Below are 25738 nucleotides of genomic sequence, written 5' to 3'. Positions count from 1 at the left end.
ACTTACTGCAAAATGGTCCTCCTTGATTTGGGTACTTCCTACATATGTTATTGCTGTTTAATTTCAGTAATGCAAGAGATGTGATGAGTGAAAAAAAATATAGAACTCCCTTCTGGAGAAGTCCTAGGTCTAGCACGAAAGCCACACAAAGGTCCTGGAGAAAGGGAAGACCAGTCATCATTCTTACACAGTTTTTTTAAAAGATCAAAGTAATGATTAAAATTCATGAGTTCAGTGTAATGGCAAGCGAAATGAATATACTCAGATTTTTTAGCAGATACTAGGTTTAGAAGGGTGTAAATAAGGGTCATGATAATTGTCCACAACAGGTCTTGGAGCACACCACTGCAAACTGTCCATAGTGTAATTAATTGTGAACCAAGACCCATGTTAGAAAAAAGTGTTTTGGTAGATGATGTCAGTGAGAGAGTCTTTTTAGAAAGACTTCTAGAAAGTTACGTGCAAAAATTAAAAGTACTAGTTCATGGACTTCCCTGGCAGTCCAGTGGTTAAGACCCTGTGCTTCAGCTGCGGGGGGCACGGGTTCAATCCCTGGTCGGGGAACTAAGATCCCGCATGCCGCAAGAAATGGCCAAAAAAAAAATACTAGTTCATGTCATTGGAATAGAACAGCATTCTGGATTGATCAGAGCTAGGTTAAAAGGCGCAGCCGTGTGTAAAAGCTGAGTGGTCATCTCAGGTGCTTATTGAGTATAGAGTTGGATAGTATAGACTGAAGTTTGTCTTAGCCAGGATGAAACATGACAAGACAAAAATAATGTCTCTTCTCCTTGAAGTACACAGTGATGATGGTTTTGAGTTCATGGCAGCTCTGATATGACCTTTCAATTGGAAGCACAATTGTCACTGATATACTGAGAAATTTTCCAGAGAGAAATGGACAGAAGGAAACATGATTGGACTACTCCATTCAGAACACCAATAATGACAGGGATTACTTTCAGGAAACTGGAATGTAAGATGCTAGAATGGTTCATTGAGAAGGAGAAAACTTCCTCTAGGATTTGGCAGTGTGATGGTACTTGGGAAATTATCACATGTTTACATGCTGGAAATGTGCTTCAGAAAGCACATCCTATGTTTTCAGGCAAGATAGAGCAATCAGTATAATAATACGACTAATTAAAATAATACTAATGCTACTAGTAACAATATGACTAATTTAAGAATTTCTTCTATATGATTTCCTCAGGTGTTACAAAAGTAGATTATGTATATATATCAACAAGACGTGACCTAAGGGACAAACTGTAGGCCATACCTTCTTCTTGGTACCTTTAGAATTATCCTGATTTTCAAATTCCATGATGATTATTTGTTTCTCTTTTAAAGAGCTATGAAATGTGGAAACAAATCAAAATCTAGATAATAGCTATCATAACTAGGAAAGAGAATAAAGAGTTGAAACTTTTAACTGTCACGGAATGGTAGGTAATCAGGTTTCCTCTTTTATGGTCAATTAAGAACAGGTGACCTTTGCTTGGAGGTCTCTAAATCTAGAGACCTTGACACAGTATGCACATGCCTCCACCTAAAAGGCATCCAACTTTGGGGGTGTGCTCAAATGAAATTAACCCTGAACATATGTGAAGGATAATCAGGACTTGGACAAAGCCAAAGACAAGCACAGCCAGGTGCCCTGCATTGAAACCTCAGTGGTAGCCATTCCCAGCAGTGACGACTTCATCACTCTCCCAGAAATATGCTGAGACTGAACATACATAAAAAAGGAAAAAATAAGGATTGACTGAGCTACCTCAGCAAAAATTTCTACTATATCCTTAAATAGCAAAAAAGGAAAAGTGCTTTCTTGTTTCATTACCTTTGAACAAGCCTTCGTGCCCAAGGAGGTAAAACTACCCTCTAGTGAAACTGAGTGCACTGATGTTTATAAGATTAAAAAGGCTTTCATCTACCAATGTAAATATTCAGACAATAAAAACTGAACCAAATGAGCTCTCTGGAGAGCTGCACCTCTTATGGTTTGCTTGTACATCAGTACTGTCTGCTGGAAGTGCTGATTAGAATGGTAAACAGTATTAAATATTGATACAAAAATAAATGAAGCAGAACTTGAACCTGATTCAGTGTCATGAATAGCATTTTTATAACAACAGAGATATATTAAACAGTGTTTAAAGGAAATAAATCAGCACTATGAGAAGTAAAATTTGATATAGTATCATATTTCCATATAGATTTTATACCTCGATGGTAAAAAATGACTAATTTCAGTGACATTCTTTTGTTTTCATCTGTGATAGTCATGAATGCTTTTTCCCACTTTAGGTACCAAAGTTAATTGAGCTGAAAAATTTTTACTTTTGAGTATTAGTTCATTTCTTTCTACAACTTGGCTTTTAATTTTATTTGGTTTGTGAGCTGTTGAAATTGTAATTTTTAATTATGTTCTAAAGAAATGGAGGTTTAGCATAACATCCGCCTTTTTTGGTTAAGACCAGCCAGCAGTCTAATCAGAGGTTGGCAGACTATGGCCTGTGGGCCGTCTGGCCGACTACCAGTTTTTGTATGACCTATGATCTAAGAATGGTTTTTACGCTTTCAAAACATTTTTTTAATCAAAAGAATAATATTTTGTGACATGTAAAATTTATATGAAATTCAGATTTCACTGTCCATAAGTAAAATTTTATTTGAACACAGTCACATTTATTTCTTTGTACAGTGTCTGCGCTCCCATAGCAGAGTTGAGTGGTCGCAACAAAGACTGTGGCCTGCGAAGTCTAGACTATAAAATTTGTGCTACTGGCGCTTTATGGAAAAGGGTTGCTAGCACCTCATCTGAGTTCTTGGACCAGCTGACTTGTGCACGAGCTCTCTCTCTGTCTCTTTGTCTCTCTGACACACACTTTCCTAATACATTGTCAACTTCCTGCCTGCCTTAAGTGATTATGCTTAATTCCAAAGACTCATACTACTATACTACAAATTTGTTCTCAAAGCAATAAATCTTTAGTTTTTTGTTTATGATTCCATTCTATGAAAAGCATGCAGAAATGATTTATTTCTTGGTAATTTGGAGATAACAGTTGAAGATTTTCTGGAAAACCTTTTTCACACCAAACTCAGATATGCTTCATTTTGAGTAAATACTTAGATTAGATCCTAGAATTATAATGTTGATTCCTTGCTTTTTGAATATCTGACTGAAAGGTTTAATTGACATTTTGGGGTGAGCTGGCCAAAGAGGGTACAGTATTATTTCATATTAGTAGTCCTGCATTTATCACCTACGTTCCATTTTGGTTAAATTGGCTTTCTTCTCCTTTCTTTTTTTCTTTTCTGAGTTTTAATACTGCAAAATCATCAGAATACTAATTACAAGTAATCTTTTAACCTTATAAAGAAAATCTTAATGCAGTGGCACTATTCCTGATCGATACAGCAGTCCATTGATAAGGTGCACATGTTTTCCTTTCTATCCATAAAGTTATATTTAGTAGTATTCCTTTGAGTATCAAAGATTTTATTGCAGATTTTATTTTCTGTACCTAAGAATGTTTCTGAAAGTTGGGTCACTAATGGTGCCTGCCAAGCTGAGTATTGCACAAACTTTCTAGTATCCTATGTAATTAATATTGAGCACTCATGGATGCTTTAGGTTGGAACGTAAAGCAGAAGGTCCTCGGGAACTTTGATATGAAACAGACCCTAGATGCGTGTAGTTTTTCCTGCCCACAGGCGGTTTGCTTTTCTCTTTTCATTTGGCTTTATGCTTTAATAAACTAGGCTTCTCATCTTTAAGTTATTTTCATGCTTGTGACATCAGGTTTTTATACTGTGGTGCAGCTTAGGCTTATTCCTTACAGTAGGAAACCCTAACAGCCATGTGATTTGAGGCTTTGTTGGTTTTTTGCAGTGTGGGGGTGGGGCGGCGCGCAGGTGGCTTACTTCACGGCCGCTCTTAGGGCCTGATGGATAATCACATTGCCCTCTAATTAAAGGGATCCTAAATACTTTGAAAATGAAAAACATATATATAGGAAGAAGGGGATTCGACTCCTGATTTCTAACTGATGTGCATCATCCTGAAATTTCAGACGCGTGCCTGTGCTCTGCAAGTTTTATCTGCCATCTTGGAAGGCTCAAAGCAGTTTCTTTCTGTCGCTGAAGATACCAGTGACCACAGAAGGGCTTTCACTCCCTTTTCTGTAATGATCGCTTCTAGCATTAAAGAGTTGCACAGATGTCTTTTGTTAGCTTTGGTGGCTGAATCATCCTCACAGACCCTTACTCAGATAATTAAGGTAAATGTGCCAAGTTATCGGTGAGTTAACAGAGGCAGTTTCTTTCTTTTTGCATAATGTTTATATTGCCCAAAAGTGAATTGACAAGAATATAACTAAGTAGTAATTTTATTAAAGATACCCTGTTTGGAAGTCTGTTTCTACTTGTCTGATCATACCTACAGTCTCTGTATGTCCACATAAATGCTTTACTATAAATACTGCTTTATCTTTAGTATTAAGTTGGACCAATGAGAATACAAGTGCTATTCCCCCTGAAAAAAAAACAAAAAAGCAAAGGACTGGTTTTTAAATAAGTATAAAGACTTTTTAAATTAAAGGCTCTAAAATTTTGTCTCTATGCTGTGACTATATCAGGCCCACTGATGAGCTCTTCTTTGTGTTTTGCAGTGCCTTGCAAACTTAGTATCAAATTCACCTTATAACCGTCTGAAACTCAGCCTGCTGACCAAAGTCTGGAACCAGATAAAGCCTTATATCCGCCACAAAGGTTGGTGGTAGTTTGAAACTGATTGCTTCTTTATATCAACCAGATCTAGATTATTAGTTTTTAAAAAATAGAGCATTTTTATAGCTCTAAGATATCTCTGCTTATTCTCCTCAAATTTTGGGGGGAATCAACTATTGCTAGAACCCCACTTTTGACCCCTAAAGCCCCAGTGGACACCACTGGAAAGAAGTGACCTGGAGAATTAACTGTAAAGCTTAATGCCTCTTCAGTGCATCAGTGCAGTGACCAGAGTATCCCTTTAGAATTGAGATTGAGCAAAATCCCAGGGGGTCCCACTCTAGTATGTAATAGTGTAATAGTTCATATCCTTTAGATATAAGTAGAGGATGGATGGACTCAGATAGACAGACATTATCCTCATTTTGGAAGGAAGAAGTGGAATATAAAACCTAACTTCTTTAACATTAACTTCTCTGGAGTTCAGATAAAATTTCAGAACCTCAAATCTTCACTAACTACAGTCTTATTTCTTATTTCCTGACTTACTTCCACATATAATATATATGTGTTGCCTTTAGAAGACTTGTTTTTCTTTTGGTTGCAAGCTTCAGGATCAGACCACATTCTGTTGAGTTCTTAGTCAGAATTGTAGAACTTGAAGAAGGCACGGATGTTTTTGTGCCATCGTGGGAGATGTTCTGGACCCAGTGTCAGTCTGCAGCTCACTCCCATTTTTGCCATCGCATAGTCATGACCTTCTCTGAACCCTAATTTCCTCCTCACAGGAAGGTCTATGCCTACCTCATAAGATTTTTATGAGGCTTAAATGAGATAATGATATGTAAATATGTAAACAAAGTCCAGTTCATCCCTTTCACCAACGTGTAAAAGGGGACCCAGGAAGGTAAATCTTGCCTTAAGATTGCTTATCACTTTAGTTGCAGAAATAAGATTAAGACAGCCCAAGTCTTCTGGCTCAGTCCCCTGCTCATTCCACTGCACTAGCTTTTCTTCCATCTGCAAACTGAGGGGAGTGAACCATGTCTCAAAGGTCCCTTTCAAGTATCTGACTTTGTCCTCCAGCAACCTTTTATTATTAAACTGTTCAAACCCACAGAAAATTTGTACTGTTGTACAGTGAGCACCTGTTACCTCTACCTAGACTTAACAGTTGTTAACACTGTCATATTGTTTTCTCTCTCTCTCTACATATATGTATCAGTGTGTATATGTGTACGTGTGTGTGTTTATATGCATATTTTGGTCTATGTGTACGTATTTATATAGACTTTCTTCCCTTGAATCATTTGAAGGTAAATTATAGACATATTTCACCCTAAGTACCACAGTATGTATCTCCCCAAAATAAAGACAATCTCCAAAAAACACAATACCATTCTCACACCTAAGAAAATTACATTGATTCCATAGTATTATCTAATGTCTAGTCCACATTCAGATTTCCTCATGTGTCCCCAGAAGTCTTTTATAGCTTTTTTAAAAAAACCTGGGTTCATTCAAGGTTCATGCGTGATATTTAGTTTTTATGTCACTTTAGCCTTTTAAACTTTTTTTTTAAATTGAAGTATAGTTAGCATTATGTTCAGGTGAACATAATGATTCAACATTTAAATACATCACAGGTGATCACCACGATAAGTCTAGTAGCTAGCCATCTCTCACAATACAAAATTACTACAGTATTATTGACTATATTCCTTATGTTGTATATTATATCCCTGTGACTTAATTATTTTATGACTGGAAGTTTGTAACCTCTTAATCCCTTTCACCTATTTCATGCATGCCCTAACCTCCTCTGGCAACCACCAATTTGCTCTCTGTATCTGTAAGTCTGTTTCTGTTTTGTTTGTTCATTTGTTTTGTTTTTTAGATTCCATGTATAAGTGAGATTATGCAGTATTTGTCTCTGTCTGACTTATTTAACTTAGCATAATACCCTCTAGTTCCATCCATGTTGTTGGAAATGGCAAGATTTCATTTTTTTTTAAAATAAATTTATTTATTTTTGGCTGCATTGGGTCTTCATTGCTGCATGCAGGCTTTCTCTAGTTGCGGCGCCCTGGCTTCTCATTGCAGTGGCTTCTCTTGTTGTGGAGCACAGGCTCTAGGCCCATGGCTTCAGTAATTGTGGCACATGGGCTCAGTAGTTGTGGCTCGTGGGCTCTAGAACACAGGTTCAGTAGTTGTGGTGCACAGGCTTAGTTGCTCTGCGACATGTGGGATCTTCCCGGACCAGGGCTTGAACCCATGACCCCTACATCGGCAGGCGGATTCTTAACTACGGCGCCACCAGGGAAGTCCTTTTTTTTATGGCTGAGTAGTATTCCATTGTATACATATGCCACATCTTTTTTATCCACTTAGGTTGGGCATTTAGGTTGTTTCCATATCTTGGCTATTGTAAATAATGCTGCAGTGAACATTGGGGTGCATATATCAAATCAGTGTTTTTGTTTTCTTTGAGTGAATACCCAGAAGTGGAATTGCTAGATCATATGGTAGTTCTGTTTTTAATTTTTGAGGCACCTCCATACTGTTTTCCATGGTGGCTGCACCAATTTACATTCCTGCCAACAGTACATGAGGGTTCCCTTTTCTTCACATCCTTGCCAACACTTGTTTCTTGTCTTTTTGATGATAGCCATTATGACAGATGTGAGGTGATATCTCATTGTGCTTTTGATTTCCCTGATGATTAGTGGCGATTAGTAATGTTGAGCATCTTCTCATGTTTTTCTTGGCCATTTGTATGTCTTCTTTGGAGAAAGGGCTGTTCAGGCTCTCTGACCATTTTCAAATGGGATTGTTTTTTTTTTGTTACAGAGTTGTATGATTTCCTTTTTAAGAAATATATATATATGTGTGTGTGTGTATATATATATATATATATACACACACACACACACGTGGATATATCATTGGCAAATATCTTTTCCCATTAAGTAGATTGCCTTTTCATTTTATTAAAGATTTCTTCCACTGCGTAAAAGCTTATTAGTTTGATGTAATCCCACTTACTTATTTTTGCTTTTGTTTCCCTTGCCTGAGGAGACAAATCCAAAAAAATACTTCTAAGACTGGTATCAAAGAGTGTACTACCTGTGTTTTCTTCTAGGTGTTTTATGGTTTCAGGTCTTATGTTTAAGTCTTAAACCCATTTTTTATTTGTTTTTGTATAGGATACAAGAAAATGGTCCAGTTTCACTCCTTTGCATGTAGCTATCCAGGTTTCCCAACACCATTTATTGAAGACGCTGCCTTTTCTCCATTACATATTTTTGCTGCCATTGTCATAGATAAATTGACCATATAAGTGTGGGTTTATCTCTGAGCTCTCTATTCTGTTTTGATTACTACAGTGTTGTAGTATAGTTTGAAATCAGGGCATGTGAAATCTCCAGCTTTGTTCTTTTTTCTCAAGATTGCTTTGGCTATTTGGGGTCTTTGGTGGTTCCCTACAAGTTTTAGGATTATTGGTTCTAGTTCTGTGAAAAATGCCATGGGTATTTTGATGGTGAGTGCATTGAACCTGTAGATTGCTTTGGGTAGTAAGGACATTTTAACAGTATTGATTCTTCCAGTCCATAAGCATGGTATATGTATCTTTCCATTAATTTGTGTTGTCTTCAACTTCTTTCATCAATGTCTTACAGTTTTCAGAATACAGGTCTTTCACCTTCTTGGCTAAATTTATTCTTAGGTATTTTATTTTTTTGATGCAATTGTAAATGACATTGTTTTCTTAATTTCTTTCTCTGATGGATTGTTATTAGTGAATAGAAATGCAACAGATTTCTGTATATTAATTTTATGCAACTTTACTGAATTCATTTATTAGTTCTAATAGTTTTTTGGTGGAGTCTTTAGGGTTTTCTATATATAGTATCATGTCATCAGTGACAGTTTTACTTCTTCCTTTCCAATTTGGATGCCTTTTATTTCTTTTTCTAGTCTGATTGCTGTGTCTAGGACTTCCAATACTACATTGAATAGAAGTGTCAAGAGTGGGCATCCTTGTCTTGTTCCTGACCTTAGAGGAAATGCTTTCAGCTTTTCACTGCTGAGTATGTTAGCTGTGGGTTTGTCATATATGGCCTTTATTATGTTGAGGTATGTGCCCTCTGTGTCCACTTTGTTGAGGGGTTTTAGCATAAAGGGATGTTGAATTTTGTCAGAAGCCTTTTCTGCATCTGTTGAGATGATGTATGATTCTCACTGTTCATATTGTTAATGCAGTGTATCAGGTTGATTGATCTGCAGATACTGAATCATCCTTGTATCCTTGAGGTAAATCCCATTTGATCATGATGTATGATCCTTTTGATGTATTGCTGACTTTGGTTTGCTAATATTTTGTTGAGGATTTTTGCATCTGTGTTCATCAGGGATATCGGCCTGTAATTTTCTGCCCTTGTAGTGTCTTTGTCTGGTTTTGCTGTCAGGGTAATGCTGGCCTCGTAGAATGAATTTGGAAATTGAATTCTCTTCAGTTTTTTGGAATAGTGTGAGAACAGTTGATATTAAGTCTTCTTTAAATGTTTGGTAGAATTCATCTGTGAAGCCATCTGCTCCTGGACTTTTGTTTTGGGGGAGTTTTTTTGATTACTGATTTAATTTCATTACTTGGTCTGTTTCAGTAATTGGTCTGTTCAGATTTTCTCTTTCTTTCTGATTCAGTCTTGGAAAGATGGTATGTTTTTAGAAATTTATCCATTTCTTCTAGGTTGTCCAATTTGTTGGCATATAACTGTTTATAGTAATCTCTTATGATCTTTTTATACTTCTGTGGTGTTGGTTGTATCTCCTCTTTCATTTCTGATTTTATTGACATGGGCCCTCTCTCTATTTTTCTTGATGAGTCTGGCTGAAGATTTATCAATTCTCTTTATCTTTTCAGAGAACCAACTTTTAGTTTCATTGATCTTTTCTTTCTTTTTTTTTTTTTTTTTTTAGTATCTCTTTCCACTCTGATCCTTATTTTCCCCTTTGAGTTTTGTTTTTCTTTTCTTAGGTTCCTTTAGGTATGAGGTTAGATTGTTTATTTGAGGTTTTTCTTGTTTCCTGAAGTAGGCCCTATTGCTACAAACTTCCCTCTAAGAACTGCCTTTGTTGTGCCCTACAGATTTTGGAACACTGTGTTTCCATTTTCATTTGTCTCAATGTATTTTTTTATTTCCTCTTTGATGTTTTTCAGTGACATATTGGTTGTTTAGTAGCATGTTGTTTAGACTCCACTTGTTTGTGTTTTTTCCAGTGTTTTATAGTTGATTTCTAGTCTCATAGGATTTTGGTCTGAAAAGATGCTTGATATGATTTTAGTCTTCTTAAATTTATCGAGACTTGTTTTGTGGCCTAACATGTGATCTATCCTGGAGAATGTTCCACATGCACTTGAAAAGAATGTGTATCCTGCTGGTTTTGGGTGGAATGTTCTCTCTATATATATCTGTTAAGTCAGGGTAGTATAATGTGTCCTTTAAGGCCAGTGTTTCCTTAAACACAATGTTTCCTTCTGTATGGATGACCTATCCATTGATATAAGTGGGGTGTTAAAGTCCTTACTATTATATTACTGTCAGTATCTCCTCATGTCTGTTAATATTTGCTTTATGTATTTAGCTGTTCCTGTGTGGGGTGCACATACATTTACAAGTGTTTAATCTTCTTGTTGGATTGATCTCTTTATCATTATGTAATGCACTTTTTTGTCTTTCGTTACAGTCTTTGATTTAAAGTCTATTTTTTTAACGTCTTTATTGGAGTATAATTGCTTTACAATGTTGTGTTAGTTTCTGCTGTATAACAAAGTGAATCAGCTATAGGTATACATATATTCCCATATCCCCTACCTCTTGCGTCTCTCTCCTACCCTCCCTATCCCACCCCTCTAGGTGGTCACAAAGCACCGAGCTGATCTCCCTGTGCTATGCAGCTGCTTCTCATTAGCTATCTATTTTACATTTGGTAGTGTATATATGTCAGTGCTCCTCTCTCACTTCGTCCCAGCTTACCCTTCCCCCTCCCCGTGTCCTCTCTACGTCTGCGTCTTTATTCCTGTCTTGCCCCTAGGTTCATCAGAACCTTTTCTTTTTTTTTAGATTCCATATATATGCGTTAGCATACAGTATTTGTTCTTCTCTTTCTGACTTACTTCACTCTGTATGACAGACTCTGGGTCCATCCACCTCACTAGAAATAACTCAATATCATTTCTTTTTATGGCTGAGTAATATTCCATTGTATATGTGTGCCACATCTTCTTTATCCATTCATCTGTCGATGGACACTTAGGTTGCTTCCATGTCCTGGCTATTGTAAATAGTGCTGCAGTGAACATTGTGGTACATGTAAAGTCTATTTTGTCTGATATAAATATTACTACCCCAGCTTTCTTTTCATTTGCATGGAATATCTTTTTCCATCCTCTCACTTTCAATTTCTGTGTGTCTTTAAATCTGAAGTGAGTCTCTTGTAGGTAGCATATATATGGGTCTTGCTTTTTTATCCATTCAGCCACCTTATGTCTTTTGATTGGAGCATTTAGTCCATTTTCATTTAAAGTAACTTTTGATGGTTATGTACTTACTGCCTTTTTGTTATATGTTTTCTGGTTATTTTTGTTGTTTTTCTCTGTTCCTTTCCTCTTCTCTTGCTCTCTTGTGATTTAACGACTTTCTTGAGTGTTATGTTTGTACAGTAAGTCCCCTACATACGAACGAGTTCCATTCTGAGAACACGTTCGTAAGTCCAATTTGATCATAAGTCAAACAGTTAGCCTAGGTACACAACTAACACAATTGGCTATATAGTACTGTACTGTAATAGGTTTATAATATTAATACATAAAAAACAAACACAAAAAATGAAACATTTTTAATCTTACAGTACTTTGAAAAGTACAGTAGTACTGTATAATGGCTGGCCTACAGGGGCTGGCATCGAGTGAACAGGCAAGAAGAGTTACTGACTGGAGGAGGGAGTGGAGGTGGCAGATGGTAGAGCTGAAGGATCGTCAGCTATAGGAGGTGGAGGGCAAGCTGCTATTTCACTCATGCCTGACATTGATGGAATGCATGTTTGCATCTTTGAAAGTTCACAACTTGAAGGTTCATATGTAGGGGACTTACTGTATTCCTTTCTCTTTGTTTTTTGAGTTAATCTAGTATTGTTTTATGATTTGTGGTTACCATGAGGTTACTATATAACAACCTGGTATACAGCAGTCTATTTTAAGTTAATGGTCACTTATGTTTGAGCACATTTTAAAAGCACTACATATTTACTCCCTACCCCTATGTTTTATGTTTTTGATGTCGTCTTTAACATCTTTCTGTTTTGTGTATCTCTTAACTAATTATTGTAGATATATAGGATTTTACTACTTTTGTGTTTTAACCTTCATAGTACCTATATGGTTGGTTGATCCACTACTTTTACTATATGTTTGCCTTTATAGTGAGATTTTTTTTCTTTCATAATTTTTATATTTCTACTTATAGTTTTGTGTTTTCTGTTTAAAGAGGTCCCTTTAACATTTCTTGTTAGGTCAGTTTAGTGGTGATGAACTACTTTAGTTTTTGCTTGTCTGGGAAACTCTTTATCTCTCCTTCATTTCTGAATGAGAGCCTTGCCAGAGGGAATATTCTTGGTTGTAAGGGTTTTTCTTCCTTTCAGTACTTTGAATATCTTGTGCCACTCCCTTCTGGTATGTAAAGTTTCTGCTGAAAAGTCAGCTGATCATCTTCTGGGGCTCCTCCATATGTAACTAGTTGTTTTTCTCTTGCTGCTTTTAAGATTCTCTAGTTAACTTTTTTTTAAAAATAAATTTATTTAGTTAGTTAGTTTTGGCTGTGTTGGGTCTTTGTTGCTGTGCGCAGGCTTTCTCTAGTTGCAGTGAGTGGGGGCTACTCTTCGTTGCAGTGCGCAGGTTTCTCATTGCGGTGGCTTCTCTTGTTGTGGAGCACGGGCTCTAGGCATGCAGCCTTCAGTGGTTGTGGCACATGGGCTCAGTAGTTGTGGCTTGTGGGCTCTAGAGCACAGGCTCAGTAGTTGTGGCACATGAGCTTTGTTGCTCTGCGGCATGTGGGATCTACCTGGGCCAGGGCTTGAACTCATGTCCCTTGCATTGGCAGGCAGATTCTTAACCACTGTGCCACCAGGGAAGCCCTCTAACTTTTGACTTTAATTATAATGTGTCTTGGTGTGGGTCTTTTGGGGTTCATCTTGTTTGGGACTTTTTGTGATTCCTGGACTTGGATGTATGTTTCCTTTGGCAGGTTTGGAAAGTTTTCAGCCATTATTTCTTCAAAGAGATTTTCTGTCCCTGTCCCTCTCTCTTCTCCTTCTGGGACCCCTATAATGTGAATGTTAGTGCACTTGATGTTGTCATAGAGGTCGCTTAAACTATCCTCATTTTTCTTATTTCTTTTTGCTTTTCCATTTGGATGATTTTCATTAGCCTGTCTTCCAGATTGCTGATCTGTTCTTCTGTATCATCTACTCTGCATTTGGTTTCCTCTAGTCTGTTTCTCACTTTTGTTATTTTATTCAGCTCTGATTGGTTCTTTTTTATGTTTTCTGCCTCTGTAGAAGTTCTCACTGTGTCCTTCCATTCTTCTCCTGAGTTCAGAGAGCATTTTTATGACCATTAGTTTGAATGCTTTATCTGGAAGATTGCTTATCTCCATTTCATTTAGTTCTTTTTCTGAGGTTTAGTCCTGTTCTTTCATTTGGGACATATTTCTTTGTCTCCTCATTTTGCCTAACCCTCTGTTTGTTTCTATGTATTAGGTAGATCAGCTACATTTCCTGTTCTTGATAGAGTGGCTAAGTATAGAAGGTGTCCTGTGAGGCCCAGTAGTATGGTCCCCCCTGGTCACCAGAGCTAGGTGCTCCAGGAGTGTCTCCTGTGTGGGTTGCATGTGCCCTTTTGTTGTGGCTGGGCCATGCTCTCTGCAGGTGTGCTAGGGGGTGGGGTTGGTTCCCAGTACAGCTGGCTGTAATTGGGGACTGCATTAGATTAGCACTAGGTGGGTGGAATCCACAGGTGAACTCAGGGCGGGTTGAGTGATGCTAGTAAATTAGATGGGGAGATTCAGAACTGGTGACCGCCTGGGAATTCCCTGTCAGTCCAGTGGTTAGGACTCAGTGCTTTCACTGCTGTGGCCTGGGTTGGATCCCTGGTCAGGTAATCCTGCAAGCTGTGTGGTGCAGCAAAAAAAAAAACTGGTGCCTGCCAGTGCCTGGCCACCTAGGTAGAAAGGGAGACAAAGAAAAAGAATTTTAAAGTGGCACTCGCCAGCTCCTCAGTACCTCTTGGTGACACGCCTTAATATTAGTCAATGAATCTATTAGTCAGTGAATCTCCTTCCCATATGATCAGGCACTTTTCAAACTGCTGTCTGTGTGCCAGGACCTGGAGTGACTGAGTTTTTGTGCACAGCCTTTTAGAGTGGATTCTTAATTCTCTGCAGTCCTCTGGCTCTCTCTTGGATGTAAGCCCTGCTGGTTTCCAAAGCCAGACATTATGGGGGTTCATCTACCTGACGCATGTCCCCTGGGCTGGGGAGCCCAATGTGGGGTTCAGAGCCGACCTCTGAGGCTGTGAAATCCCTCCTGCCTGTGGTCCACAGCAGTGGGGGTGTGGTCCCTGCCAGACCATGTCTCTGCCCCTCCTGCTTGTCTCAATGTGGCTTTTTTTTCCCTTTTATCCCTAGTTATGGAAAATCTTCTCTGCTAGTCTTTCGGTCATTCTCAGAGGTAGTTGCTCTCTATGCAGGTGTAATTTTCCTGTCCATGGGAGGAGAGAGCCCAACATCTTACTACAGTGCCATCTTCTCCTGCCTCCTCACTTTAGTCTTTTTGACTCTAGTAGTCTGTGGCCCTTTTTCTTTCTTTTATGATACTGATTTTGGAAGGGTCCAAGCCAGTTGTCTTATAGTATGTCGTATACTCTCAGTTTTCTGGGTTTTTTTTTCGCAGTACACGGGCCTCTCACTGTTGTGGCCTCTCCCGTTGCGGAGCACAGGCTCCGGACGCGCAGGCTCAGCGGCCATGGCTCACGGGCCCAGCTGCTCCGCGGCATGTGGGATCTTTCTGGACCGGGGCATGAACCCGCGTCCCCTGCATCGGCAGGCGGACTCTCAACCACTGCGCCACCAGGGAAGCCCTACTCTCAGTTTGTTGGGTATTTTCTTTACAGTGTTAACTTACACTTCTGTCCCATAAACTGGAAGTTAGGTCTAGAGGTTTAATTAGATTCAGGTTAAACAAAGAAGCCATAATTCTTAATTGCCTGCAGAGATAGTTATGATCCTTATGGTAACTGTTCCTGTGGTGATAGTTTCTTTTTGATTCCTTTGACAGATGTTAATGTTCGTGTGTCCAGTCTCACACTATTGGGGGCCATAGTGTCCACTCACGCACCTTTACCTGAAGTCCAGCTACTTTTACAACAGCCCTGTTCTTCTGGACTCAGCAATAGCAATTCAGCCACTCCTCACATCAGTCCTCCTGATTGGTGGAAGAAAGCCCCTTCAGGACCCTTTCTGGAAGAAGCCGCAGTTAGCTCACCAAAGGTGTCTTCAGAGCCCTGCTGGCTCATTCGACTTTGCATTTCCATTGTTGTTCTGCCCAAGGAAGATGCCTGTTCAGGTAGTGATGCTGGTTCCACAGGAGGAAGCGCCTATGAGCCATTCCCCTTGCGACTGGAGGCCTTACAGGTAGGAGGTTTCATTTCCTCATCTCTGAAATGGAAGTAATCATTCTTTCTTCTGTGAAAATAAGGTCAAACCAAGCAGTGTGTCATTGGTGTTAGTGGGAGTTGTGTGTGAATTCACACTTTAGGTGTGAATGCTTTGTTTGTTGTTTTGTTTGGGGGGGAGTAGGTGGGGGGGGGATTGGTTGTAAAACATCACATTCGTCCCCTTTTGTTGCAAGCCATTTTAGTCACCTCAGGTATTATATGGCAGGTCAGTTTAATAGATTATATAATAATTCTGAAGGAAGTTGTAGAGTTAATCTTTGATTTCTGCATCTGAAAGTTAAATAAATATTTAATTTTCTATAAACTTCTCTTTGGTATTATATCTGTTTAGAGACAACAAAGTATTTGCTCCTTCAAAGGAAGAAAACCGCCCTAGATTAAAGTATTTGTTTTTCTGTAATATTTTAAAAATACTAAAATATTTGTTTTTTCTGTACACCCTAGATTAAAGTATTTGTTTTCTGGTCCTAGGGTCTGCTAATTATCTGGTTAATATTGAACATGTCCTTTAACCTCTTTAACCTTTAACTTTTTCAGTCTTAGTTTCTTCAGCTGAAATACTCAATAAATACCTACCAGTAGATGAATTGTTCCCAGGCTTCAGTGTGATAATATTGATAATCTAAATGAAACACATTTTGTAAATTATAAAGCACCATGAAATTTTATGATATACTTAATTGAAGATTATGGTTGTTCTTCATTTCATTAACATCAGATTTCAGCCCCTCGTTGAGTGTGAGTGATTTCTGAAATATTGAAACACTTCTGGATATTGCAGTCCTGCGTTCAGGTCTTGGGGTTAATCCCCTGTTTTCTTTGCAGGTGTTGGCTCATCTGGCAAGGGGCTACTTTTCAGTGACTCAGGTCTACTTGATGGAGCTTGGAGAGGTGATTTGCAAGTGCCTGGGGGAGGCAGATCCATCTGTCCAGCTTCATGGAGCAAAGGTAATTTTCATTAAAAGCCCTGTGCTTCAGGGAGCACAGCTTGGTGCTCTGTGGTGACCTAGATGGGTGGATGGGGGTGGGTGGGAGGGGTATCCAGGAGGGAAGAGCTATATGGATACATATAGATGATTTGCTTCATTGTACAGTGGAAACTGACACAACATTGTACAGCAGCTATACCCCAATTTTAAAGAAGAAAAAAAAAGCTGTGTGCTTTTTTCTTCTCTTCCTTTTATGTTCTTCCCTCAGCTGCATGTCCATCAATTCTGAGTTTCTTTAGGAGGTTTCAGGTAGGCAAGTGATATCAATACATTCCTCTATTTTCAGCTTTACATGTAAACCCAAAGAATTGATTTGATAATAAATTAAAAATATATACTTGGTGGTTTTGCTTCTGGAAAGAATGCCTCTGAGATAGCAGTTTCTGAGAAAAGAAAGAAAATCAGTTGGAAATTACTTTTCCCCTTGATTTGAGGTAATCTCCAAACTGAAGTGGCTTTTTACCTCCATGGTTCTAATATTCTTCTCTGATAATCTGTTTCTTTTATCTTGGCAGCTTCTGGAAGAACTGGGTACAGGTTTAATACAACAGTATAAACCAGATTCTTCCATAGCACCTGATCAGAGAGTGCCAGTCAGCTTGGTAAGTAAATGTATATTCATGGTTTTCTCTTTTCTTAGTGCTTCAGTCAGTTTTATTTTGAGGCTCAGTGATAAAGTGGCGTAGAGAGTATGGTTTCTTCCAATATCAGAAATTATGGTTTATAATCTAGGATGAATAGGTTTTATTTGCATTTTAGTTTATTTGCAGTTTAGTGTGTGGTAAGATTGTTTGTAACATACAGCCAGTAATGGAAGAACCAGTTTTTTGGGGTTTTTTTCCCCCACAAAACCTAGTTTGGTTACACAGTGTGCCCAAGAGACAGACTAGAATGGTGGGAAGAGCCCAAGATTTGGAATCAGAAGGCATGGGATTAAACCACTTAATGAATATGTGACTATGAGCATAGTTTCCTTGTTGTAAAGAGGAGTAAAAATTCTTAACTCATTGGACTTTTGGAAGATTGAATGAGATGTGAAGACTCTGGCAAATAGTAGATGCTCAGTGAGTCTTAATTCCCTTAGCCCCTCCCTGCCAAGGCCCTCCCCCTTATTCCCGTTCATTTCTGTGGTCTGAGCTTGTGTGTGTTGCCCCACACTGTGCCAGTTATTCTTTGGAGGAGGAACATGTGAGCCCATAAAAAAAACCTTCTACTTAGTGCCAAAAACCAAATCAACTCAACATTAGGGATGTTTTCTCCCTCTGCCCTCCTCATCCTGCCTATTCTTTTTCTCTTCACAATTTCCATCACCCTAGGTGGAATGATAGAATTAAGAATGTCTAGCTTGGGCTTCCCTGGTGGCACAGTGGTTAAGAATCCGCCTGCCAATGCAGGGGACACAGGTTCCAGCCCTGGTCTGGGAAGATCCCACATGCTGTGGAACAACTAAGCCCATGCGCCACAACTACCGAGCCTGCACTCTAGAGCCCGTGAGCCACTACTACTGAGCCCGTGCGCCACAACTACTGAAGCCCGCGTGCCTAGAGCCCGTGCTCTGCAACAAGAGAAGCCACCACGAGACGCCCCCGCTCGCCACAACTAGAGAAAGCCCGTGCGCAGCAACGAAGACCCAATGCAGCCAAAAATAAATAAATTTCACAAAAAGAATGTCTAGCTCTAGTCCCTTCCCTAGACTGCCACTAAAACTGAAATGTCACTGTTTGCAGGGAGTTGCGTTGTGCTTTGCTATCAGACAGACCTGGGTTTAATCCAGACTTCTCCCCTTGTTCCAAGTGACTTTGAGCAAGACTCTTTTTTTTCCTTTTTTTAAAAATAAATTTATTTATTTTTATTTTTGGCTGCGTTGGGTCTTTGTTGCTGCACGCAGGCTTTCTCTAGTTGCGCTGAGCGGGGGCTACTCTTTGTTGTGGTGCGTGGGCTTCTCATAGCAGTGGCTTCTTGTTGCAGAGCACGGGCTCTAGGTGCGTGGGCTTCAGTAGTTGTGGCATGCGGGCTCAGTAGTTGTGGCTCGCGGCCTCTAGAGCGCAGGTTCGGTAGTTGTGGCGCACGGGCTTAGTTGCTTCGCGGCATGTGGGATCCTCCCAGACCAGGGCTCGAACCCGTGTCTCCTGCGTTGGCAGGCGGATTCTTAACCACTGCGCCACCAGGGAAGCCCTGAGCAAGGCTCTTAACTGTTCGCACTTAAGTGTTGTTTCATATGTAAAAAAGGGGTATACTTTCTGTATTACTAATCTGTTGAGTGATAAATTATCCTAAACACTTTGCAACTTAAAACCATATCCTACATTTATTCTCTCACATAGTTTCTGTGGACCAGGAATTGAGGGCAGCTTACCTGATGGTTCTGGCTCAGGTCTCATGAGGCTGCAGCCAGGATGCTGGCAGGGACTGCAGTCAGCCGAATTTGACAGGGGTTGGAGGAGCTCCTTCCAAGGTGGCGCGATCACTCGCATACCTTGCACGTTAGTGCTGGCTGATGGCAGATCTCACTCAGTTCCTTCCCATGAGGACCTCTCCAGAGGGCTGCTCGAGTGTTCTCCTGACAAGGCAGCTGGCCTCCCTTATAGCAAATGAATCGAAAGTGAGCAAAACAGAGCTGTAGGATTTTTATAACCTAGTTTCAGAAGCTCTGCACTGTCATTCCCACAATACCCCATTAGTTAAACAGGTCAGCCTTAGTCAGTGTGGGAGCGGATGGCCTCCTGAACATTAGGAGGTGAGAATCACTGTGGGCCATCTTGGAGGCTGGCAACCACACCTGTCCACATTCTTCTGGTGGAGGAGGGGCAGGAGGACCCAGATTGGGTTTCCAGGAGCTAGGATTGTGGGGCGAAAGAATTGGTGTGTGAGTGCATGGCAAAACTGAGGACTAAGTCCATGGGGCAGGAAATGGAGACACCAAATCCCCAGACAGATTTGCACATGGGGCATGAAATCCCAGGGTTTTTATAAAGCATGGGAAGGAGACTGTTAAAGGTACTCTGCAGATGCCTACCTTGAGGGGCATTGAAGTGAGAAAATTCTTCAAAGTGCTGAAAACAGAGCCTGTTGTTCAATTTAAGAATCTCCACTGTACATCCGGCACTGTGCTAGGGACTTTACACAGTCTTACATTTTATTATCACACAAACTCTGCCAAGTAGATCTCTTTGTCCTGTTTTACTGAAGAGGAACCAAAGCTTAGACCGATTCGGTGACTTGCCTGAGGCTGCAGAGACAGGAAGCAGAAGCTGAAGTGCTAACTCCACCCCAGCTCCTGCTCTGGATCCCGTGCTCCTTGCACTCGGGCACATGGCCTCTGGGCTGCTCTGGGACCCCGACCCTTGTGCCCTCGAGGTTTGAAAGAGCCCTGGCTGGGTGTCATTTGATCTGATTCTCGACCAGCTCTGCTGCCCACTAGCAAGTTACGTTATCTCTCTCTGCCTCAGTTTCCTGGTGTGAAAATGGAGATAAGGATATATTCTTCATTTAGTTGGGCTGAAGATTAAAATGAGTAGATATGTGTAAAACACTTAGAACAATGCCTGGCGTATGGGAAGCTCTCTGAAAAACAGCTGCTGCTGCTGTTACTGCTATCCTCATCTTCATCTTCCTCCCCAGTATCATCATCACTACTGCTGCCTTACTGTACCACACTGTAGTTTCCTAACGAATGAAATGGAAGCATGGAATTAGTTGTTTTCTAAAGTTCCTTTCATTGCTGTGGAAGAAGTACTAGTAAAAGTATTTATAGTAAGCTACTACGTTAAGGAAAAACTTTTCATCACTGTGGTTACTAGTGGTAGTCTTAGTGTCTAGCTGGTTCCACTGTTGTCTCTTGGGCTGCAGTTGTTACTGTGCCTCTGTTCCAGGTGGTGATGTTCTGGACTGTGATGCTGAACGGTCCTTTACCCAGAGCCCTGCAGAATTCAGAGCATCCGACTCTGCAGGCGAGCGCCTGTGATGCCCTGTCTTCCATCTTGCCAGAAGCCTTCAGCAATCTGCTGGTAACCTTAGGGGTGTTTTATGATCTTTAATTTGTGACTCTGAGCATGAGAGCTTGAGTTTGATTTTGACTGTTTTTCATTTTGAACCAGTATTCAGCATTATCTCTGAGGAGAAGGTGCATGTTCTATTTGAGCGTAGGGTGAGGGCAGTGGGGAGCAGCACTGAAATCTTAATGTCTCAGAGGAGCTTTTACTCCCTGTGCGTAGAAGGCAGGGAGAGAGAAGTGAAAGTAGCAGAGGCTTTGAAGTCAGATTTCAGAAAGATTTCAAATCCAAAAGTTAGAAAATCCTAGCTCTTTGGATTTAAATCCTAGCCGGTTTAAATCTCAGCTCTTCTACCTTCAGCTCTTTGGTTATCTTAACTTCTCTAAAAATTACTTTCATCCCCTATAAAGTGTAAATGATGCGAGTAATAACATGAAGCATGTGAAAACGCCTTGCTTGGTGCCCAACACACATAGTGTTCAGACTGCTACTTCCTTTAATCCTTAATGGCATTTGCATCCATTCTTATTTATGTAAATTCGTTTTTATCAGGAAGGCAGCTTGACTAAAGTAGGAGAATAAAGTGACCTGACTCACGATGGTAGAGGTTAAATGTAATCACGATGCTGTGTGTCCCCCTGCCCCGAGTGGGTACTCAGATGATAACTGGATCTGAGTTGAACCTTTGTTCTCTGCCAAGTTAACCTCAAGGGCTCAGTTGTGGTCAACTCCTGAATGTGGATTCAACACAGGCGTGTCACAGTCACTTGTCGAAGGTATCGGCTCATGGCTGTTTCATTCGCACTTTTCCTTGGCCAACCTTTCTCATTGCAGAGTGACAGGCAGATCCTGTGCATCACCATGCTGCTGGGGCTGAATGACAGCAAGAACCGATTAGTGAAAGCTGCGACCTCTCGGGCCCTTGGGGTCTACGTGCTTTTTCCGTGTCTCAGACAGGTCAGAGTGAGCCTGTGTAGCTCCACTGTGCCTCTTTACAGTCCATTTTCTTACTGTCTTTGGTGGATATAGAGCTCCTGAGTTGGACAGTAAAGGAAATTAAATTGCTTTGTAATCTGGTTTCCTTAATTGCTACTAAAATATGCTACTGCCTGTAGTTCATGTGTTTTTAACGATTTTGCACACTGGCCAGGACCCTAAAACAGTAAATGTTTAAGTCAGTGGATAATTGGAAAAAATGAAATGGGACATTACCATACGATACTAATAATTTAGAAAACTAATAGAGTTTTTATTAAGAAGGGAGTAAATTTCTCCTTCACTCTTACTTGTGACCTTTATCTCTCTGAGAAGTGTGTAAGTGAACAGGATGTGTTTTGGAAATGTGTTTCATTGTCCACATCTCTTCCTGAGGTGGAAATCAAGCCAAGCTCAGAATTCATAGACAGTTGTCGCAGGCTGGGCTATAAGATGTTCACAAGAGCAAAATCTGTAGGCTCCTTGCGTGTGCATGGCACATACCAGAATCGTGGGAGACCTTCTCCTGGGATTTCAATGAGTGCCCAAATTGTAATATATAAGAAGAAGAGTAAATAGATTGAGTAAATGAATTTTGATTTCCAAATAGAGATTTGTGGTAAAGGCTTACAGCTTTATCGGCAAATAAATTTGAGAATTTTCAAGGTAGCAGTGTGAACTCCTAAAGTGACTACAGTGTTTTGTTTTGTTTATCTTACAGGATGTCATATTTGTTGCAGACACAGCAAATGCAATATTGATGTCACTTCAAGACAAGTCTCTTAATGTCCGGGCCAAAGCAGCCTGGTCCCTAGGCAACCTGACAGACACTCTGATTGTCAACATGTAGGTGACTCAGCTCATTTCTCCTGGGTGACTTCCAAGCCTAAGGTCCCAAGAGGATATCTTTGAGCCCTATTATAAAACCAAAACCTTAGTAATGGTTGCCCTACTTTTTAAATATTGTGTTTGTATTTTTTTAAGTAATATATTCACAGGTTAAAAAAAGAATTCAAACAGTACAAAGGGGTATGCAGTATAAAGCCTTTCTCCTACCTTAATCCCCTAGTTTCCCTCCCCAGAGGCGACTGCTTTATTCATGCACAAGTATCTTGCTTTTTGTCATTTAACTCTAACATATAACATGTATAAGCATTCTCCTGACTTCTGCTGACGTTTTATAAATTGGTATTTATTATTACACAGTCATCACTATGTGATGATTATTTCACCATTACCCTGTAAGTGAACATTCATGTTATTTTAGGCTTTTATATGCATTGAACATTTTTGTGCATGAAATCTCTCCATTTTGAGATATTCTTTTTGGTTACATCCAAAAGAATGTGGACCTACTAGGTCAAAAGGTATAAACTGTAAGTTCTTGGTATAATCTGAACAGATTTGTGGAGCTGTTTTTATAGTTATACTGAGTGAATATAATTTGTACATGTCTATATTTAACTGGGCTTTACCTTTTAACATGTTTTGCCTGCTTTGGATGGGACAGGGAAACACCAGACCCAAGTTTCCAGGAAGAGTTCTCTGGCCTCCTGCTCTTGAAGATGCTGCGATCAGCTATAGAGGCATCCAAGGATAAAGACAAGGTAGACTGACAGCAAAACCTAATATTTTTCAGTTAGATACTTAGTGTATTATAGTTTTATCCCACCAAATTTATCCCTGTTCAAAGGAGATTGAGGGTGTACTCAGGGTATGTAGTGTACACTCCACACTTGTACAGTTTCTTTCCTGTCTCATGAAAAATATCAGTGCCATTTATTTTATTTTTTTAATTAATTTATTTATTTTACTTATTTGTTTTTGGCTGCATTGGGTGCTTGTCGCTGCACGCGGGCTTTCTCTAGTTGCAGTGAGCGGGGGCTACTCTATGTTGTGGTGCGCGGGCTTCCCATTGTGGTGGCTTTTCTTGTTGCAGAGCACGGGCTCTAGGCGCACGGGCTTCAGTAGTTGTGGCTCGCGGGCTCTAGAGCGCAGGCTCAATAGTTGTGGCACACGGGCTTAGTTGCTCCGTGGCATGTGGGATCTTCCCGGACCAGGGCTCAAACCTGTGTCCCCTGCATTGGCAGGCGGATTCTTAACCACTGCACCAGCAGGGAAGCCCGTCAGTGCCATTTGTAAGACTGCTCCATGATATGTCCATGTAGCTGTTTTTTTCCAAAAATCTTTAAGTAGAATAGACAAGTCAGAAAGATGAGCAGCTTGGCTTTGAACATTCCCTGTTACACTATTAAGTTTTAAAAATGTAGACCTAAGCTTTAGGGTCAGGCAGACATGGTTCAAATCCTGGCTTGCCGGTTACTAGCTAAGTGACCCTTGGTGCATTATTTAACTTCTACGAAGGTGAATTTCTTCCGTAACATGGAAGTTGTTACGTATACCTCATTGGATTCCAAGATGCCTTTTTTTTTTTCTTAAAATCTTTATTGCAGTATAATTGCTTTACAGTGGTGTGCTAATTTATGCTGTATAACAAAGTGAATCAGCTGTACATATACACTTATCCCCATTTCTCCTCCCTCCTGCGTCTCCCTCCCACCCTCCCTATCCCACCCCTCTAGGTGGACACAAAGCACTGAGCTGATCTCCCTGTGCCATGCGGCTGCTTCCCACTAGCTATCTATTTTACATTTGGTAGTATATATATGTCCGTGCCACTGTCTCACTTCGTCCCAGCTTATCCTTCCCCCTCCCCGTGTCCTCAAGTCCATTCTCTACATCTGCATCTTTATTCCTGTCCTGCCCCTAGGTTCTTCAGAACCATTTTTTTTTTTAGATTCCATATGTATGTGTTAGCATACGGTATCTGTTTTTCTCTTTCTGACTTACTTCACTCTGTATGACAGACTCTAGGTCCATCCACCTCACTGCAAATAACTCCATTTCATTTCTTTTTATGGCTGAGTAATATTCCATTGTATGTATTTGCCACATCTTCTTTATCCATTTGTCTGTCGATGGACACTTAGGTGTCCATCGTCCTGGCTATTGTAAACAGTGCTTCAATGAACATTTTGGTACATGACTCTTCTTGAATTATGGTTTTCTCAGGGTATATGCCCAGTAGTGGGATTACTGGGTCATATGGTAGTTCTGTTTTTAGTTTTTTAAGGAACCTCCATACTGTTCTCCATAGTGGCTGTATCAATTTACATTCACACCAACAGTGCAAGAAGGTTCCCTTTTCTCCACACCCTCTCCAACATTTATTGTTTGTAGATTTTTTTGGGGGGCCTTCTCTAGTTGTGGCAAGCGGGGGCCACTCTTCATCGCGGTGTGTGGGCCTCTCACTATCGTGGCCTCTCCTGTTGCGGAGCACAGGCTCCAGACGCGCAGGCTCAGTAGTTGTGGCGCACGGGCTTAGTTGCTCCAGCGGCATGTGGGATCCTCCCAGACCAGGGCTCGAACCTGTGTCCCCTGCATTAGCAGGCAGATTCTCAACCACTGCGCCACCAGGGAAGCCCTGTTTGTAGATTTTTTGATGATGGCCATTCTGACCCGTGTGAGGTGATACCTCATTGTAGTTTTGATTTGCATTTCTCTAATGATTAGTGATGCTGAGCATCCTTTCATGCGTTTGTTGGCTATCTGTATATCTCCTTTGGAGAAGTGTCTGTTTAGGTCTTCTGCCCATTTTTGGATTGGGTTGTTTGTTTTTTTAATATTGAGCTGCATGAGCTGCTTGTATATTTTGGAGATTAATCCTTCGTCCGTTGATTTGTTTGCAAATATCTTCTCCCATTTGCGGTACACGGGCCTCTCACCGTTGTGGCCTCCCCTGTTGCGGAGCACAGGCTCCGGACGCGCAGGCTCAGCGGCCATGGCTCACGGGCCCAGCTGCTCTGCGGCATGTGGGATCTTCCCGGACCGGGGCACGAACCCATGTCCCCTGCATCGGCAGGCGGACTCCCAACCACTGTGCCACCAGGGAAGCCCCTCTTCCATTCTGAGGGTTGTCTTTTCGTCTTGTTTATGGTTTCTTTTGCTGTGCAAAAGCTTTTAAGTTTCATAAGGTCCCGTTTGTTTATTTTTGTTTTTATTTCCATTTCTCTAGGAGGTGGGTCAAAAAGGATCTTGCTGTGATTTATGTTATAGAATGTTCTGCCTGTGTTTTCCTCTAAGAGTTCGATAGTGTCTGGCCTTACATTTAGGTCTTTAATCCATTTTGAGTTTATTTTTGTGTATGGTGTTAGGGAGTGTTCTAATTTCATTCTTTTACATGTAGCTGTCCA

The 25738-nt window shown here is 40.4% G+C and overlaps 1 protein-coding gene across 8 annotated transcripts in view; it reads left to right on the top strand.

The window, feature by feature from the left end:
* HEATR6 (HEAT repeat containing 6) overlaps positions 1-25738 on the top strand; it is a 57355-nt gene that overhangs the window by 14024 nt on the left and 17593 nt on the right. For 5 of the 8 annotated variants that reach the window (XR_016388978.1, XR_016388979.1, XM_089901042.1 and 2 more), the window contains 9 exons: positions 4083-4289; positions 4680-4779; positions 15130-15485; positions 16355-16477; positions 17034-17120; positions 20391-20525; positions 21345-21467; positions 22207-22331; positions 22996-23092. Coding sequence is in view for 6 of the 8 variants with exons in the window: in XM_089901042.1 (XP_089757168.1) it covers positions 4083-4289; positions 4680-4779; positions 15130-15485; positions 16355-16477; positions 17034-17120; positions 20391-20525; positions 21345-21467; positions 22207-22331; positions 22996-23092 (1353 nt within the window). In the remaining 2 variants the exon portion in view is untranslated. The remainder of the gene's footprint in view (positions 1-4082; positions 4290-4679; positions 4780-15129; positions 15486-16354; positions 16478-17033; positions 17121-20390; positions 20526-21344; positions 21468-22206; positions 22332-22995; positions 23093-25738) is intronic. The other 3 variants (XM_089901045.1, XM_089901044.1, XM_089901043.1) reach the window with 3 other exon arrangements.

Source organism: Delphinapterus leucas, chromosome 19, assembly GCF_059928025.1.
Source record: "Delphinapterus leucas isolate spDelLeu-1000000601 "Yukka" chromosome 19, BTC_Dleu_Yukka2, whole genome shotgun sequence".
In the NCBI taxonomy this organism is placed as follows: Eukaryota; Metazoa; Chordata; class Mammalia; order Artiodactyla; family Monodontidae; genus Delphinapterus; species Delphinapterus leucas.
The sequence above is the reverse complement of the archived record's forward strand: the minus strand, read 5'-3'. Positions and strand labels throughout refer to the sequence as shown.